The following is a 15,187-nucleotide window of genomic DNA, read 5'->3' as shown; positions in this document are numbered from 1 at the left end:
AAAGTTGTAAGAGTAAAACAGTGAACGCTCATATAACTCTAAGATTCAGCAAATGTTACCATTTGCCATATTTGCTTTATCTTACTCCATATATTCATGTTTTGTTTTTTTTTATTTTTGTTTTTGGCTGAGCCTCTGATAGTAAATTGCAGACATCATGATACTTCACATCTAAATACTTAAGCATGCATCTCCTAAGAATAAGAACATTCTCCTAATAGTCACAGTACCATTATCCTGTCTAAGAAAATTAATAACAATTTCATATTAGCTAATATTCAGTACAGATTCAAATTCCCCCAGTTGTCCTAAGAGTGTATTTCATAGCTGCTGTTTTTAATAACATAAGCTAATTGAGGTTTATGTATTGCTTTTGATTATTATGTCACTTTTAATCTGGAACAGTCCCTGTCCTTTTTCTTCATGTCATTGATTTGTTGAAGCATTCAGGCCAATTGGGTTATAGAATATTCCATAGTCTAAATTTGTCTTATTGTTTTCTCAAGGTTATTTAACTTGTTCCTCTATCCTTTTTTTTTTGTAGTTCCTGTAAACTGTAAGTTAGGTCTAGAGGCTTGATTAGATTCATGTTAAACATTTTTGGCAAAGATTCATAGGTGACGTTTGTGTACATCGTATTGCATCATATTGCGTCACATTGGGAGGCACAGGATGTCAGATTGTCTACTCTCAGTGATGCTGATTTTGCTAACTGCCACATCTCTCAATTATAAAGGTACATTTTTCCCTTCACAATTAGTAAGTAACCTGCAGGGTGATTACCTAATGTAATGATTTTAGCATCCATTGATAATCCTGCTGGAATCTATGATTATATTGGGTATTACAGAACAGTGCTTTTCTTTTTTTTTTTAAAGATTTTTATTTATTTGTTTAACACAGAGAGAGAGAGCACAAGTAGGCAGAGCAGCAGAGAGAGGGAGAGGGAGAAGCAGGCTCTCCGCCGAGCAGGGAGCCTGATGCGGGGCTCGATCCCAGGACCCTGGGACCACGACCTGAGCCGAAGGCAGCCACTTAACGACTGAGCCACCCAGGCGCCCCAGAACAGTGGTTTTCTAATTCTATTGTTTAATCTTTATTAGCTGACTTTTTTCTTTGGAAGAGAGCTTTCCTTTCCTCTGTGTCATTCTCTTTTTTAATGAATATCTTTTTTTTTTTTTTTTAAAGATTTTATTTGACAGAGATAGAGAGAGCAGGAACACAAGCAGGGGGAGTGGGAGAGGGAGAAGCAGGCTTCCCGCCGAGCAGGGAGCTGGATGCGGGGCTCGATCCCAGGACCCTGAGATCATGACCTGAGCCAAAGGCAGATGCTTAATGACTGAGCCACCCAGGCACCCCTTTTTATGAACATCTTTATAGACAAAGGTTTATAGTTATTCAAAGTATTAGTCAATTTCAGTTGTTAGTTTTAATTTTCAAATTGTCTCAACTTTGGCCAATGAGAGCCCTTGCAAGCTTTCCCTGCTGTGTCTTTTTGACAGGACTCCATTAGTCTGAGTGTTTTCTTCCTGGCATAAAATGTCCCCAGCTCACTTTGCATTTGCTCTGCCCTGGGCCTGGAGTCAATTATTTTCTTCAAGGAGCCCTGGTTTCTTTGAGTGACACTAGTTGTACTCATTGTTTCTGGGGTATCATTGCTTTTAGGCTCTTTGAGGGCAAGAAGTTTAGATTAAAATTCTTTTTAAAAAGAAATCATTGGTTCATATTAATATTTCCAATTCAGATTTAACATTCCAGAGCTTTTTCTTGACTTCTTTTATTTTATATTTGTATCTGTTTTGCACATTGCAAATTCCAGATTTTAATAGCACTTACATGTTATTTGCTTTATCCTTCAATATATAAAATATCAGTATATAAAAAATTAGTTTTAGGGCTAATAGTTAGGTGGGTCAGTCAGTTAAGCGTCTGCCTTTGGCTCAGGTCATGATCTCGGGGTCCTGGGGTGGAGCCCTGTGTTGGACTCCCCACTCAGTGGGAGTCTGCTTCTCCCTCTCCCTCTGCCCCCCTACCCCCCCCGACTTGTGCACGCTTTCTCTCAAATAAATAATAAAATAAATCTTTAAAAAAATTAGTTTAAAAAAATAAGCCTATGTAAACCTGCTAATGGAAGTTTAAGATTTAAGATTTCCTTACAGTTCCGGGCGCCTGGGTGGCTCAGTCGTTAAGTGGCTGCCTTCGGCTCAGGTCGTGGTCCCAGGGTCCTGGGATCGAGCCCCCGCATTGGGCTCCCTGCTCCGCAGGAAGCCTGCTTCTCCCTGTCCCTCTCCCCCTGCTTGTGTTCCCTCTCGCTGTGTCTCTCTCTTGTCAAATAAATAAATAAAATCTTAAAAAAAAAAAAAAGAAAGAAAGAGAAAGCTCTCAAGAGTGAGAGGGGTCCCAACAGGTTGCCCTCTTCTTTCATTTTTAATGATAGATAGTCCTGTGTTGTATGGATGTGTAAAAATTCATTCAACCAGTCTTCTATTAATAGATGTTTAGGTTGTGTTTAATCTTTTGATTAATCTCATGCAAGTATGTTTTTGATTTCTGGAGTTGTTATCATCAGGATAGTTTTCCCAAAGTGAGATTTCTGGGTTAAAGGGTAAATGAAAATGTAATTTTCTTAGATGTTACCGAGTTCTCTCCCGTAGCGGTTGTATTATTTGATGCTACTGCTAGTATTGTATCCGGGTATGTGTCATAGAATTCTGGGCAATATATCAATGAGCTAAATTCTTTCTTGTCTCTTGTTACCCCATAGTAATTCTTTTTTTTTTTTTAAAGATTTTATTTATTTATTTGAGAGAGAGAATGAGATACAGAGCATGAGAGTGGGGAGGGTCAGAGAGAGAGGCAGACTCCCTGCCGAGCAGGGAGCCTGACGCGGGACTCGATCCCGGGACTCCAGGATCATGACCTGAGCCGAAGGCAGTCGCTTAACCAACTGAGCCACCCAGGCGCCCCACCCCATAGTAATTCTAAATGGTATTTTCTTTTTTTTTTTTTTTAATATTTTTATTTATTTATTTGAGAGAGAGAATGAGAGAGAGAGAGCATGAGAGGGGGGAGGGTCAGAGGGAGAAGCAGACTCCCTGCTGAGCAGGGAGCCTGATGTGGGACTTGATCCTGGGACTCCAGGATCATGACCTGAGCCGAAGGCAGTCGCTTAACCAACTGAGCCACCCAGGTGCCCCTCTAAATGGTATTTTCTGTACAGTGATTTTAAAATGTGACTTAGGGACCACTTGTAATTTGTAAGGTTTTTTTTTTTTTTAAGATATATTTATTTGAGGGACGCCTGGGTGGCTCAGTCAATTAAGCATCTGCCTTTGGCTCAGGTCATGATCCCAGGGTCCTGGGTTTGAGTCCTGCGTCAGGCTCCTTGCTCGGCAGAGAGCCTGCTTCTCCCTCCACCTGCCGTGCTCCCCCTGCTTGTGCGCACGCTCTCTCTCTGACAAATAAATAAATAAAATCTTTAAAAAAAAAAAAGATTTATTTATTTGAGAGAGAGCACATGCTTGCATGTGGAGGAGCAGAGGGAGAGAAACTCAAGCAGACTCCCCAGTGAACTCGGAGCCCTACATGGGGCTCAATACCAGGACTCTGAGATTGTGACCTGAGCTGGCTGCTTAACTGACTAAGCCACCTAGCTGCCCCTTTTGGGGTAGTTTTTGTCAAAGATGAACATTACTACAAATGTCTATACTTTTGTTTCTGGCTCATTTGAGTATATACATGCCACATTTGATTTTTAAAACTACAGTATTGTCTTTTCAAAAACAGTTTTCCTGTCAGATTTGTTGAGATATCATTTTGGTGGCAAGAGATAGGAAGGTATAGAATAGGGCATTTTAAGGATCTTTTGATTTTCTGAAATAATCTGCCAGTCAGATTATTTCGAGAATCACTATTCTTGTGGTCTGAAAGAATTTTAGATACTGCTAACTACTTGTTCTTGGTTTTCTTTTTATATCCTGCCCAGGCTCCTGTTTATATTCGGGAATGTGCCAGATTGCACTATTTGGACTCCAGAACTCAAGCATCAAAGGTAAGAATAGGAAATTGCTCTTAGCCCAAACAAGGAGACAGTTAATTAAGATTAGTGGAGTTTTAAAACAAAGTGTGAAATCAGAGTAAAGCCATGGAAAATAAAATGCTGCTGCTGTTATAGTTCAAAGTTATCTAGTCAGTTTGAGATAAGGAAAAAGACTGAGAGGAAAGTTACATGTTGAAATAAAAGTGCCCCCACATAGAATCTTCTTGTTTCCTTTCAGAGGTGTTACACTGGTGGATGGTATCCCCTACATATGAGTGATGGCATAGACTGCATGTTTAAAGGTTTTCATAAAGCCCCTGTGCATTCTTATAGCATATGATATAAACAGGCTGTAAATAGCAAATGTATTAAATATTTTACAGCAATAAATCATGGTTTTCCGTAATACATTCTTGTTTCAGGTTCAGTGGTAACACTCTGTCAAACGTCTCAAAGACTTGAGACCACATGAGCTTAGAAAGCAAATGTGTGATGCTTATTAATAAGATTATGTATAATTATTAAGCTTTAAAACTGAGAAGTTTAAAAAAACTCCACAAGTACTCTTTTTTTTTTTTTTTAAAGATTTTATTTATTTATTTGACAGAGAGAGATCTAGCGAGAGCAGGAACACAAGCAGGGGGAGTGGGAGAGGGAGAAGCAGGCTTCCAGTGGAGCAGGGAGCCTGATGCGGGGCTCGATCCCAGATCCCTGGGATCAGGGCCTGAGCCGAAGGCAGACGCTTAACAACTGAGCCACCCAGGCGCCCCTACACAAGTACTTTTTGATGATCTCTATTTAGTCTGTCTTGGTTAGGAACTTACGCTGTCATCTTATGCTGTTGTTTCTGCTTCTCTTTGTTTCTACCTCTCATTCAGTAAATATTTGGTGTGACCAGGAAAACAGTATTTGATTTCAACTAGTTTAACTGGAGTGTAGCTTTTCTTAGAGAGGTGTTTCTGTTCCTCAACCACTGCTGTGTAGTTGTCCCATCATATTGTTGTGTGTAGCAAAGAGCACCAACCAAGAGCCTGTGCACTTGGTCTCCAGGATGGGTCTGTCACTTTAGTATCTAAATGACTTTAAACTTAGAGCTTAGCTTTAATTTTTTCTTCTCTCAAATGGGAATGATGATGCTTTCCCTGCTTACCTCGTAGGAAAGCAATGAGAGTTATGTGCAATTAAAAGGCTTTGAAAATTGAACTCATATAAATATAATTTTTGGTAGCAATATTCTAAATGAATTTAGGTTCTCTAGGGAGGTCTTGGGAGTGGGCTATTAATACAGTCTATAATTACAGGTTTCTCTTCATGTGATAATTATATTTAGATTTTTCTTATTCCTAAGTATAAGAGTATACCACACTCCCCACTTCTTCCTCCTTCTTTGTTTCAGGGGTTGTGGGAACCTGAAAACAAAGCTGGCAGGATATATTAATTCGCATTTCTTTAAAATTTTCTCTAGGATGACCTTGATCTGATAGCTTCATGTCCTACTAAGTCCTTCCAACGGGCAAAATCTCAGAAACGGCACTGGGTAGATTCCTGCTCTCACCAGGAGGAGACCCAGCAGCGTACGGAAGAGGCACTGAGAGAGTTGTTCCAACATGTTCACAATATGCCAGAGTCAGCGAAGAAGAAACAACTTATTAGACAGGTACCTGAAGGCACGGAAACAGTGATGGGGCTTTAGGACTGTGATCAAGGTTGTGGAATCACTAGGGAATATTGCTAAGAATCTCATATAATTTTTGGCTCTTATTGGCCCAAGCTTGGCTTGGCTTAGGAAAGCAGACTTGTCAATGGAACCTCAACATCAGTCTCTGTACTACTGCCCCATTACAGAAAAGGGTGGAGGCTCTTCTATTTCTAGAGTTAAATAGAAGGATCCAAGTATGGTTAGAGTTTCTCTAATTTTGGTCATGTACCAGGCATGCTGAGAAGAGAACCAGCAGTTGCAATATATTGCTCCAAAGTTTAAATCCTTCAGATTTTCTTGGCAAATAATTTAATCTTTCTGAATTTCAATTTTCTTGTTTTTTATTTATTTTTTATATTTTTTTAAGGTTTTATTTATTTGACAGAGAGAAAGACAGCCAGAGAGGGAACACAAGCAGGGAGAGTGGGAGAGGGAGAAGCAGGCTTCCCGCAGAGCGGGGAGCCTGATGCGGGGCTCGATCCCAGCACCCTGGGATCATGACCTGAGCCGAAGGCAGACACTTAACGACTGAGCCACCCAGGCGCCCCGCAATTTCCTTATTTTTTAAATGGTAGTTGAAATGTCCATGTTTCATGACTATATAAAGATTAGAAAGAATCTATGTAAAGTGGCTGGCATAGCAGAGCAAAAGTGGTAGCTCTTACTAATGAGTTGTTTACAGTTAGAAAACACTGTAAATTCAGGGACCTAGTTTGATATTAGAAAGTAGGAATTCTGGTAGCTAAGTTTGTTTATTTTGGAGTTAACGGGAGCAAAATTAGGTCTCTCATTTGCCATTTTGAGACTCAAAATGTAGTTTGAGTAAATCCCAATGATTTCGTTAGTTTCTTTCTTGGGAAATTTATTTTGTCTCTATCCCTCTTGAATTTTAGCTGAACAGGCAAAGTCAGCTTCTTGACTTCTTACTCAACTGGGACCTTCACGAGGGAAGTCTGTTTTTATTTATTTTTTATGCCTAATCTGAAGCATAGGGCCAGACATAACCATGTGCTCAGAAAATGTTGAACTGAGCTGTTCTTAACGATTGATAGAGTCCTTCAAGAGAAGTTTTCTGTTACACTCTTTGAAGTTACTTTGATATCTAGCAAATTGTGTTATGACTGGAATTTTCAAGGGTGTTGGCTGAATATTATCGCAGATTCAAAGCGATGTAGTGATTTAATTCTCGATGGAAACTAAGACAGCAGTTCAGGTGGGCAAAGTGTCATGAATTCTGTCATCAAGACAGCAGAAGCTTGGGGCGCCTGGGTGGCTAAGTCATTAAGCGTCTGCCTTCGGCTCAGGTCATGATCCCACGGTCCTGGGATCGAGCCCCGCATTGGGCTCGCTGCTCAGCGGGAAGCCTGCTTCTCCCTCTCCTACTCCCCCTACTTGTGTTCCCTCTCTCGCTGTCTCTCTCTGTCAAATAAATAAATAAAATCTTTAAAAAAAAAAAAAAGAAAAAAAAAGAAAGCAGAAGCTTAAAGATAATACAAAGGAAAAACTGACATCATTTTTGCTCTTTCTAGAAAAATAGGAACTCATAGAGAAGGTTAAGAAGAAAACAAATCATTCATCCCACCAGGGTTAACATTTTGGATCTTTCTTTCAGTCTTTTTCCTATCGATAAATTTCTACATAGTTTGGATCATACCACATACTTTCTTTGATCTCTCTCTTTTCATTAAACATTACAGCATAAGCATTTTCTTGTGCATGCTTGTGAACTCCTTGCCTACATTTAAAATATTGCCACTTTGGGGACGCCTGGGTGGCTCAGTCGGTTAAGCAGCTGCCTTCGGCCCGGGTCATGATCCCAGAGTCCTGGGATCGAGTTCCACATCGGGCTCCTTGCTCAGCAGGGAGCCTGCTTCTCCCTCTCTCTCCCTCTGCTTGTGCTCTCTCTGTCAAATAAATAAAATCTTTAAAAAAAAATAAAAATAAAAAAAATAAAATATTGCCACTTTGTTTTGACGAAACTATAATTTTACTAGTTCCTGATTTTCCTCTGTTATTATAAAAATAGTAAATATTCACTGTAGAAGCAGTGCAACCTGCAGAAGAGTGTAAAGAAGAAAATCACCTGTAATCATCCTGAGATAACCACTGATAAAAGTTTTGGAGTATTTTCTTCTATGATTATTTTCTTTCCATGAACATGTATTTGACTTTTTTTTCCTTTTGTTTGAGATCATAATATATATTCAGTTTTTAAAATTCCTATCCTTGTCATTTAACATTATATCATGATCATTTTCCATGTTGTTAAAAGGCTGTGCACATTTTACAGCCGCATAATATTTCATTACATATAACTTAATGTATATACAGTTTGTCCACTATTGGACACATTTGGGAATTAGATTATTTTTTAGCTTATAAATTTTTGTTCATAGGTATTTTCATTGCAGAGTTTTCCCTAGAAGTGGCATGACCAAAGGGTATGCATTTTTTTTTCTGGTAACAGCTGTTGGGTCCCTTTTAATATATAGGTCTCCCTTTCTCTCCTCTCTTCTTGTTTTCCCCCTAAAAAATTGCCAAAGTTTGTTTGAATAAACTTAAATTTGACATAATTTAGATTTAGAGAAAAATTGCAAAGATAGTACAGAGAGTTCTCACGTACCCTCCACTGAGGGTACTCTTCACTCCTAATGTTAACATTGTTAAAACTAAGAAATTAACATTGGTGTATTATTATTAACATGAGAGATTTTATTCAGATTTTAGCAGTTTTTTTGCTAATACCCTTTTTCTGTGCCAGAACCTAATCCAGGTTACTACACTGCATTTAGACCCACACATACACACATTCTCTCTCCCTCTCTCTCTCTGCCCTTTGTTTGTGAAAGAAACCATATAGTTTGTTTTCCACAGTCTAGATTTTGCTGGTTGCACCCTTGTGGTGTTACTGAACATGTTCCTCAGTCTTCTATATTTATGATAAATTTGTAGTTAGATCTAATTCTAGAAGCTTGATCTGAATACCAATTAGTTTTATTTAGTTAGTTTTTGGGTAAGAACTTCATAGGTAGTGTGTATTTTTTTTTTTTTTAAAGATTTTATTTATTTATTTATTTGAGAGAGAGAGAGAGAGAAACAGCATGAGAGGGGATAGGGTCAGAGGGAGAAGCAGGCTCCCCGCCGAGCCGGGAGCCCGATGCGGGACTCGATCCCAGGACTCCGGGATCATGACCTGAGCCGAAGGCAGTCGCTTAACCAACTGAGCCACCCAGGCGCCCGGTAGTGTGTATTTTTTAATACAGTAGTTCCTGCCCCTTAGCTATGGGGGATGCATTCCAAGACCCCCCAGTGGATGCCTGCAAACCACAGATAGTACTGAACCATGTATATACTGTGGGTTTTTTAAAATACATATATACTTACAATAAAGTTTAATTTATAAATTAGGCACAGTGAGAGATTAACAATAATAACTAATAAATAGAACAAGTATAGCAGTATACTATAATAAAAGTTACGTGAATGTGTTGTCTTTCAAAATCCTTACTACACTATACTCATCCTTCCTGTGATGATGTGAGATGGTAAAATACTTAATGTGATTAGCTGAAGTGAGCTGAATGACGTAGGCATTGTGACGCAGCATTAGGCTACTACTGACCTTCTGATAATACATCAGAAGGAGGATCATCTGCTTCTGGACTGCAGTTGATTATGGGTAACACCTTGGAAAACAAAACTACGAATAAAGGGGGACTACTGTATGCGTTTTGAAAAGATTCTGGACACACATTGCTAAATAGCTTCCCAGAAAATTATTAATGCTCCCACCAGCTGGATACAAGAGAGCCCCCCCTTCTTGCACCTGCCAACATTATCAGAAATGATGGTTTGTCACTTGTTCCAATATATCCAGGAGGGATGCTTGCTTTCTGAGCTCTTTAGAAGTGACTAAATTTTCTGATAATTAACTTTGGGAGCTTTTTGGTACCTGTATAATATGTATGAAAAGTGTCATTTTTTTTAAACCTCCAGAACTGAACCTGAACTGATAAAAATTTGCAAAATTACAATTCACGTATTTAAAAAGTATAGTTAGAAAAGGCAGACAAGTAGAAGAATTAAGTACTATATCATTATTTTTTAACTGGGGAGATGAATGGCTAATCAAAGCATTAAATAAGACGATACAGTGTTTTATGTCTTCCATTTCTCCATGTTAGATACCATCAAACAGAGCTGATATTGATAAAAGTGACCACTTTTTATTTTGATGTATTTCCTCTGATAATAATGCTGGCAAGCAATCATGATAGGTGTCCATTTAAAGAGCTTTAGTAACTTCTTTATTCTGTATGCAATTTATGTTAAATTAAGGACTGTTTTAGGTTGTGCTAGTCACTCTCTATGTCTAAGATACTTTCTGCAAAAAAAACTGGATTACCAGCTGGAGATGTTGGGCAAATTACATAATTCTCTGGGTCTCAGTTTCCTTATCTGTAAAATAGGGGTAATACTTCCAACCTTATAGTACATAAGAAAAAGGAAAATGAAGTTCAGTCTCCTTAGAGTAATTTAATAAATTTTGACTTTTTTTTTGGCAACATCATTTCTGCCTTTGAGATTTGCTTGCCAACCTGCTAAGCCATATGTGTACAGACTCACTTATTCTTTGGACTTTTCTGGATATTTACATTAGCTTTTGATTGTCATAGAATCCTATCTCTTGATGGGGGAAATAATAGTAAAATGTTTATGTTTTCTCTTAGTTTAATAAGCAATCTGTGACCCAAACGCCAGGGCGAGAATCTTCTCCTCGGGTACAGAAAAGAGCCCGTTCACGTTCCTTCAGTGGCCTTATTAAGGTAGGTATGCTGTGCTGTTGTTTTCAGCATTGACTTAGAGAAAGCTTAACAGTCTGACTTTTCTTATGCGTAAACAGTTTTCTTCTATTCTTTGGGATCCTGTAAAGGGTTCATTTGTAAGAGGATAAGGATAGAATTTGGAAAAACTTTTAGTTTTTACAGCATTTTGCTGTGTTTCGATTTGGAGAAGGGGCTGTACTATTAGAGAGTAAAAGAAAGGTCCTTCCTTCTCTTTGGGACTGAGGATAGAGTCCCCATTCCTGAGCAGTGAGGAGAGTTTGCTTTGTGCTACAAGGTTCACTGCACAGTTTGCAAAAGCTATGGAGAATTGAGGGAGTTGACAGACTCCCAGAAATGGTTAGGAATGGATTTTCTGTTAGGCTAGCGAGTTGACTCAAATTTCTGTAAGCTTATATTTTAATCAGTTGTATATTCTCTTCCTTTGTATCAAATTACTTAAAAATCTTGTTTTTAAAACAAGTACAGTATCTACTTCTGTGCTGTTGCTGCCATCACCCTGCTTGCGGGTTCCAGGTACATGTCCTCATGGACGATCTGAACTTGTAGTTAAGGCATATTGCCATCAGGTGGCAGTAGATAATGTGATAACAGGGTTCAAATTTTCAGGCATAAACTAAGGTAAGGTTCTGGTTAACTTGGAGAGAGATTTTTTTTTTTTTTTTTTTAAAGATTTTATTTATTTATTTGACAGAGAGAGGCACAGCGAGAGAGGGAACACAAGCACGGGGAGTGGGAGAGGGAGAAGCAGGCTTCCCGATGAGCAGGGAGCCCGATGCGGGGCTCGATCCCAGGACCCTGAGATCATGACCCGAGCCGAAGGCAGACGCTTAACGACTGAGCCACCCAGGCGCCCCAACTTGGAGAGAGATTAAGCACAGTTCTGTGTTCTGCTGGTTTTCTTTTTAAAATTGTTTTAACATTATTAAAATCTATAAATCCAGCAAGAGTAATGAGCTCTGATTAAAATGAAAAATAAAAATAAATACCTTGTAATATATATTTTTTTCTTTAAGCTGCAGTTGTTAGTCATTGCTACATCATCTAAGCCTCATTTTGGTCTTAGCTGTTATCATTAATAGAAGTTTAGAATTCACTCTCAATCCTGATCTTTGGGGGGGCAGTAGCCTCTGAGACATTAGTCTTGCTTACCCTCAAAATTTCCTTTGTGATCAACAGAATGAAAAGGCAACTCACAGAATGGAACAAAATATTTGTAAAACATATGTCTGAGAGGGAGTTAATGTCCAGAATATATAATGAACTCTTACAAAAACAGGAAAAAAAAATTAAAAAATGGGCAAAGGACTTAGACATTTCTCCAAAGAAGATATACAAATGAAAAGATGCTCAATATCACTTATCTGTAGGAAAATGCAAATCAAAACCGCAGTGAGATAGCAAGGCACAGTAGGATGACTATTATTAAAAAAGCCAGAAAATAACAAGTGTTGGTGGGGATGTGGAGACACTGAAACCCTCGTGCACTGTTGGTGGGAATGTAAAATGGTGCACCTGTCATGGATAATAGGATGGCAGTTCCTCAAAAAATTAAATATTCAGCAATTCCACTTCTGGGTATGTACCCAAAAGAATTGAAAGCAAGGACGTGAATAGATAGTTGCACACCCATGTTTGTAGCAGCATTATTCACAGTAACCAAAAGGTGGAAGCCACTCAAGTATCTATTGACAGATGAATGGATAAACAAAAGGTTGTATATACATGCAGTGGAATATTATTCAGCCTCAGAAAGAAAGGAAATTCCTTTTTTTTTTTTTTAAAGGATTTTATTTATTCATTTGAGACACAGAGATACAGAGAGAGAGCACACGTAGGGGGAAGAGGCAGAGGGAGAGGGAGAAGCAGGCTCCTGCAGAGCAGGGAGCCCGACGTGGGGCTCGATCCCAGGACCCTGGGATCATGACCTGAGCCGAAGGCAGACGCTTAATGACTGAGCCACCCAGGCACCCCGAAAGGAAATCCTAACATACACTACAACATCGATGAGCCTTGAGGACATTATGTTAAATGAAATAAACCAGTCACAAAGAACAAGTACTATATAATTCCACTTATGTGAGATACCTAGAATAGTCAAATTCATAGAGAAAGAAAGTAGAATGGTGGTTGTCAGGGGCTAAGGGTTTGGGGGGAATTGGGAATTATTGTCTAGTGGATACCCAGGTCCTATTTGGGGAGATGAAAAAGTTGTGGAGGTGGATGGTGGTGATGGTTGCACAACAATATGAATGGAATGAACTAAGATGGTAAATTTTGTGTTATTTATATTTTACTATAATTAAAAAGTAATTTATTTTGCTAGAACCCTACCCTAGCAGTATAGTCAACTGCTAGGTGTAGTTCGTAAAATGAACATCATTGTTGGTTCATTTTACTTGGAAGTCTGTCATTCCCTTTGACTTCCTGTCATTGAGCTGATTGATAACAAGAAAAGTTATTAGTCAGATAAAGGTTTCTCTGTGTGTCAAACAAATTTTTTTTTTTTTTAAAGGTTCTTGAACTCTTTTTTTTTTTTTTAAAGATTTTATTTATTTATTTGACAGAGAGATACACAGCGAGAGAGGGAACACAAGCAGGGGGAGTGGGAGAGGGAGAAGCAGGCTTCCCGCTGAGCAGGGAGTCCGATGCGGGGCTTGATCCCAGGACCCAGGGATCATGACCTGAGCCGAAGGCAGACGCTTAATGGCTGAGCCACTCAGGTGCCCCACAAACAAATATTTCTTTAACTGAAGCTAGATGGGTGTAGTTTTCTCTTCCTAGTGAAAGAAAGTTCTGCAGTGGCTCTAGATGTATTGCTAAGTGTAGCTTGAAGTGTAAATATGGAGTATCCTCTTGGCAGCTGCCCATTTCTTTACTAAGAGAATTTAGGACTTTAGAATTATAAACGAGCTTATAATTCTATCAGAATTTTAGACATTTTAGAACAATAATTTTAAATACAAATGTTAACAAATTTTATGAAACAGAAGGATAAATTATTTTTGTTATAAATGAAGAGACTTGAGCTAATAATAGTGGTTTCTGCTCAATAGTGATGGGGTAATGAAATGTCTTTTTGTTTTTTTAAGGGGATGCTCCACTTTTTAAATTTTATTTTATTTTATTTTTTTTAAGATTTTATTTATTTGAGAGAGAGAGAGTGAGAGAGAGCACATGAGAGGGGTTAGGGTCAGAGGGAGAAGCAGACTCCCCGCTGAGCAGGGAGCCCGATGCGGGACTCGATCCAGGGACTCCAGGATCATGACCTGAGCCGAAGGCAGTCGCTTAACCAACTGAGCCACTCAGGCGCCCTTATTTTATTTATTTATTTATTTATTTAAAGATCTTATTTATTTGACAGAGAGAGACACAGCGAGAGAGGGAACACAAGCAGGGGGCGTGGGAGTGGGAGAAGCAGGCTGCCCGCTGAGCAGAGAGCCTGATGCGGGGCTTGATCCCGGGACCCTGGGATCATGACCTGAGCCAAAGGCAGATGCTTAACGACTGAGCCACCCAGGTGCTCCCTTTTTTTTTTTTTTAAAGATTTTATTTATTTATTTCAGAGAGAGCATGAGAGTGCAAGTGCGAGCAGGGGGAGGGGCAGAGGGAGAGAGGCTCAATATCACCACCCTGAGATGACCTGAGCCGAAACCAAGAGTCAGATGCTTAACCAACTGAGCCACCCAGGCGCCCCTGAAATGTCTTTTTAAAAGTTCATTGGAGGGGCGCCTGGGTAGCTCAGTCAGTTAGGTGGCTGTCTTTGGCTCAGGTCATGATCTCAGGGTCGAGCCCCACATGGGGTTCCTTGCTGAGCAGGGAACTCCCTCCCTCTCCTCCTCGCTTCTCCCCCCTCCCTGCATGTGCTCTCTCTCTCTTGCTATCTTTTTCTCTCAAATAAATAAATAAAATCTAAAAAAAAAAAAAGTTCGCTGGAAGCTTTATAGCCGGTCCTGTGGCTCCTGGCATCCCCATTTCAGCTTACTCTGAGGTGATAGCTGATTTCTGAAAGGATAGCTGATTTCTGAAAGGAAGATGTAGTGGTCTCATTTTTCCAGCATTTCTGTGTTTTAGCTATTTGATCTATATTCTGTTTTGATCCGTTTCTTGGGCTACACTTTTTCCTCTAGAATTTCTCTTATGTAAATAATTTATTACATTGGAATATTCCTAATATTGCTGCTAAGATTTATATTGTAGAGTTTAATGTTCTAGTTTTGTTAAGTTCTTTTTTGAGGATTTAAACTTACTCTCTAAGAAGAAAAAAGGGAAGGTTTCCCCAAAGATGGTAGAATTGTCACTGTCAGCTGTTAGAGTAGGTTATGTCAGTTTCTAAGCTGCTCAGAGAGGAAAGACTTTTAGTCCTGCTCTGAATGACAGTATGGTCATGTGACCCCCTTAAGAAGGCCTGAACACTCTTGTGGCTGTATTAGAAACTCTTAAAGACTTTCTCCAAGTTTTCTTTTTTTTAAAAAATATTTTATTTATTTATTTGACAGAGAGAGACACAGCGAGAGAGGGAACACAAGCAGGGGGAGTGGGAGAGGGAGAAGCAGGCTCCCCGCAGAGCAGGGAGCCCGATGTGGGACTCGATCCCAGGACCCT

The 15,187-nt window shown here is 39.3% G+C and overlaps 1 protein-coding gene across 1 annotated transcript in view; it reads left to right on the top strand.

Annotated features, from left to right (window-relative positions):
• The window catches only part of ARHGAP19 (Rho GTPase activating protein 19), a 37,784-nt gene that overhangs the window by 17,555 nt on the left and 5,042 nt on the right, over positions 1-15,187 (top strand). Inside the window, exons 7-9 of the mRNA XM_021699870.1 lie at positions 3,986-4,051; positions 5,505-5,696; positions 10,469-10,564. Coding sequence (XP_021555545.1) covers positions 3,986-4,051; positions 5,505-5,696; positions 10,469-10,564 — 354 coding nt within the window. The remainder of the gene's footprint in view (positions 1-3,985; positions 4,052-5,504; positions 5,697-10,468; positions 10,565-15,187) is intronic.

The sequence above is a fragment of the Neomonachus schauinslandi genome, chromosome 6, assembly GCF_002201575.2.
Source record: "Neomonachus schauinslandi chromosome 6, ASM220157v2, whole genome shotgun sequence".
Lineage (NCBI taxonomy): Eukaryota > Metazoa > Chordata > Mammalia > Carnivora > Phocidae > Neomonachus > Neomonachus schauinslandi.
This window is presented reverse-complemented; position numbering and strand designations above follow the sequence as displayed.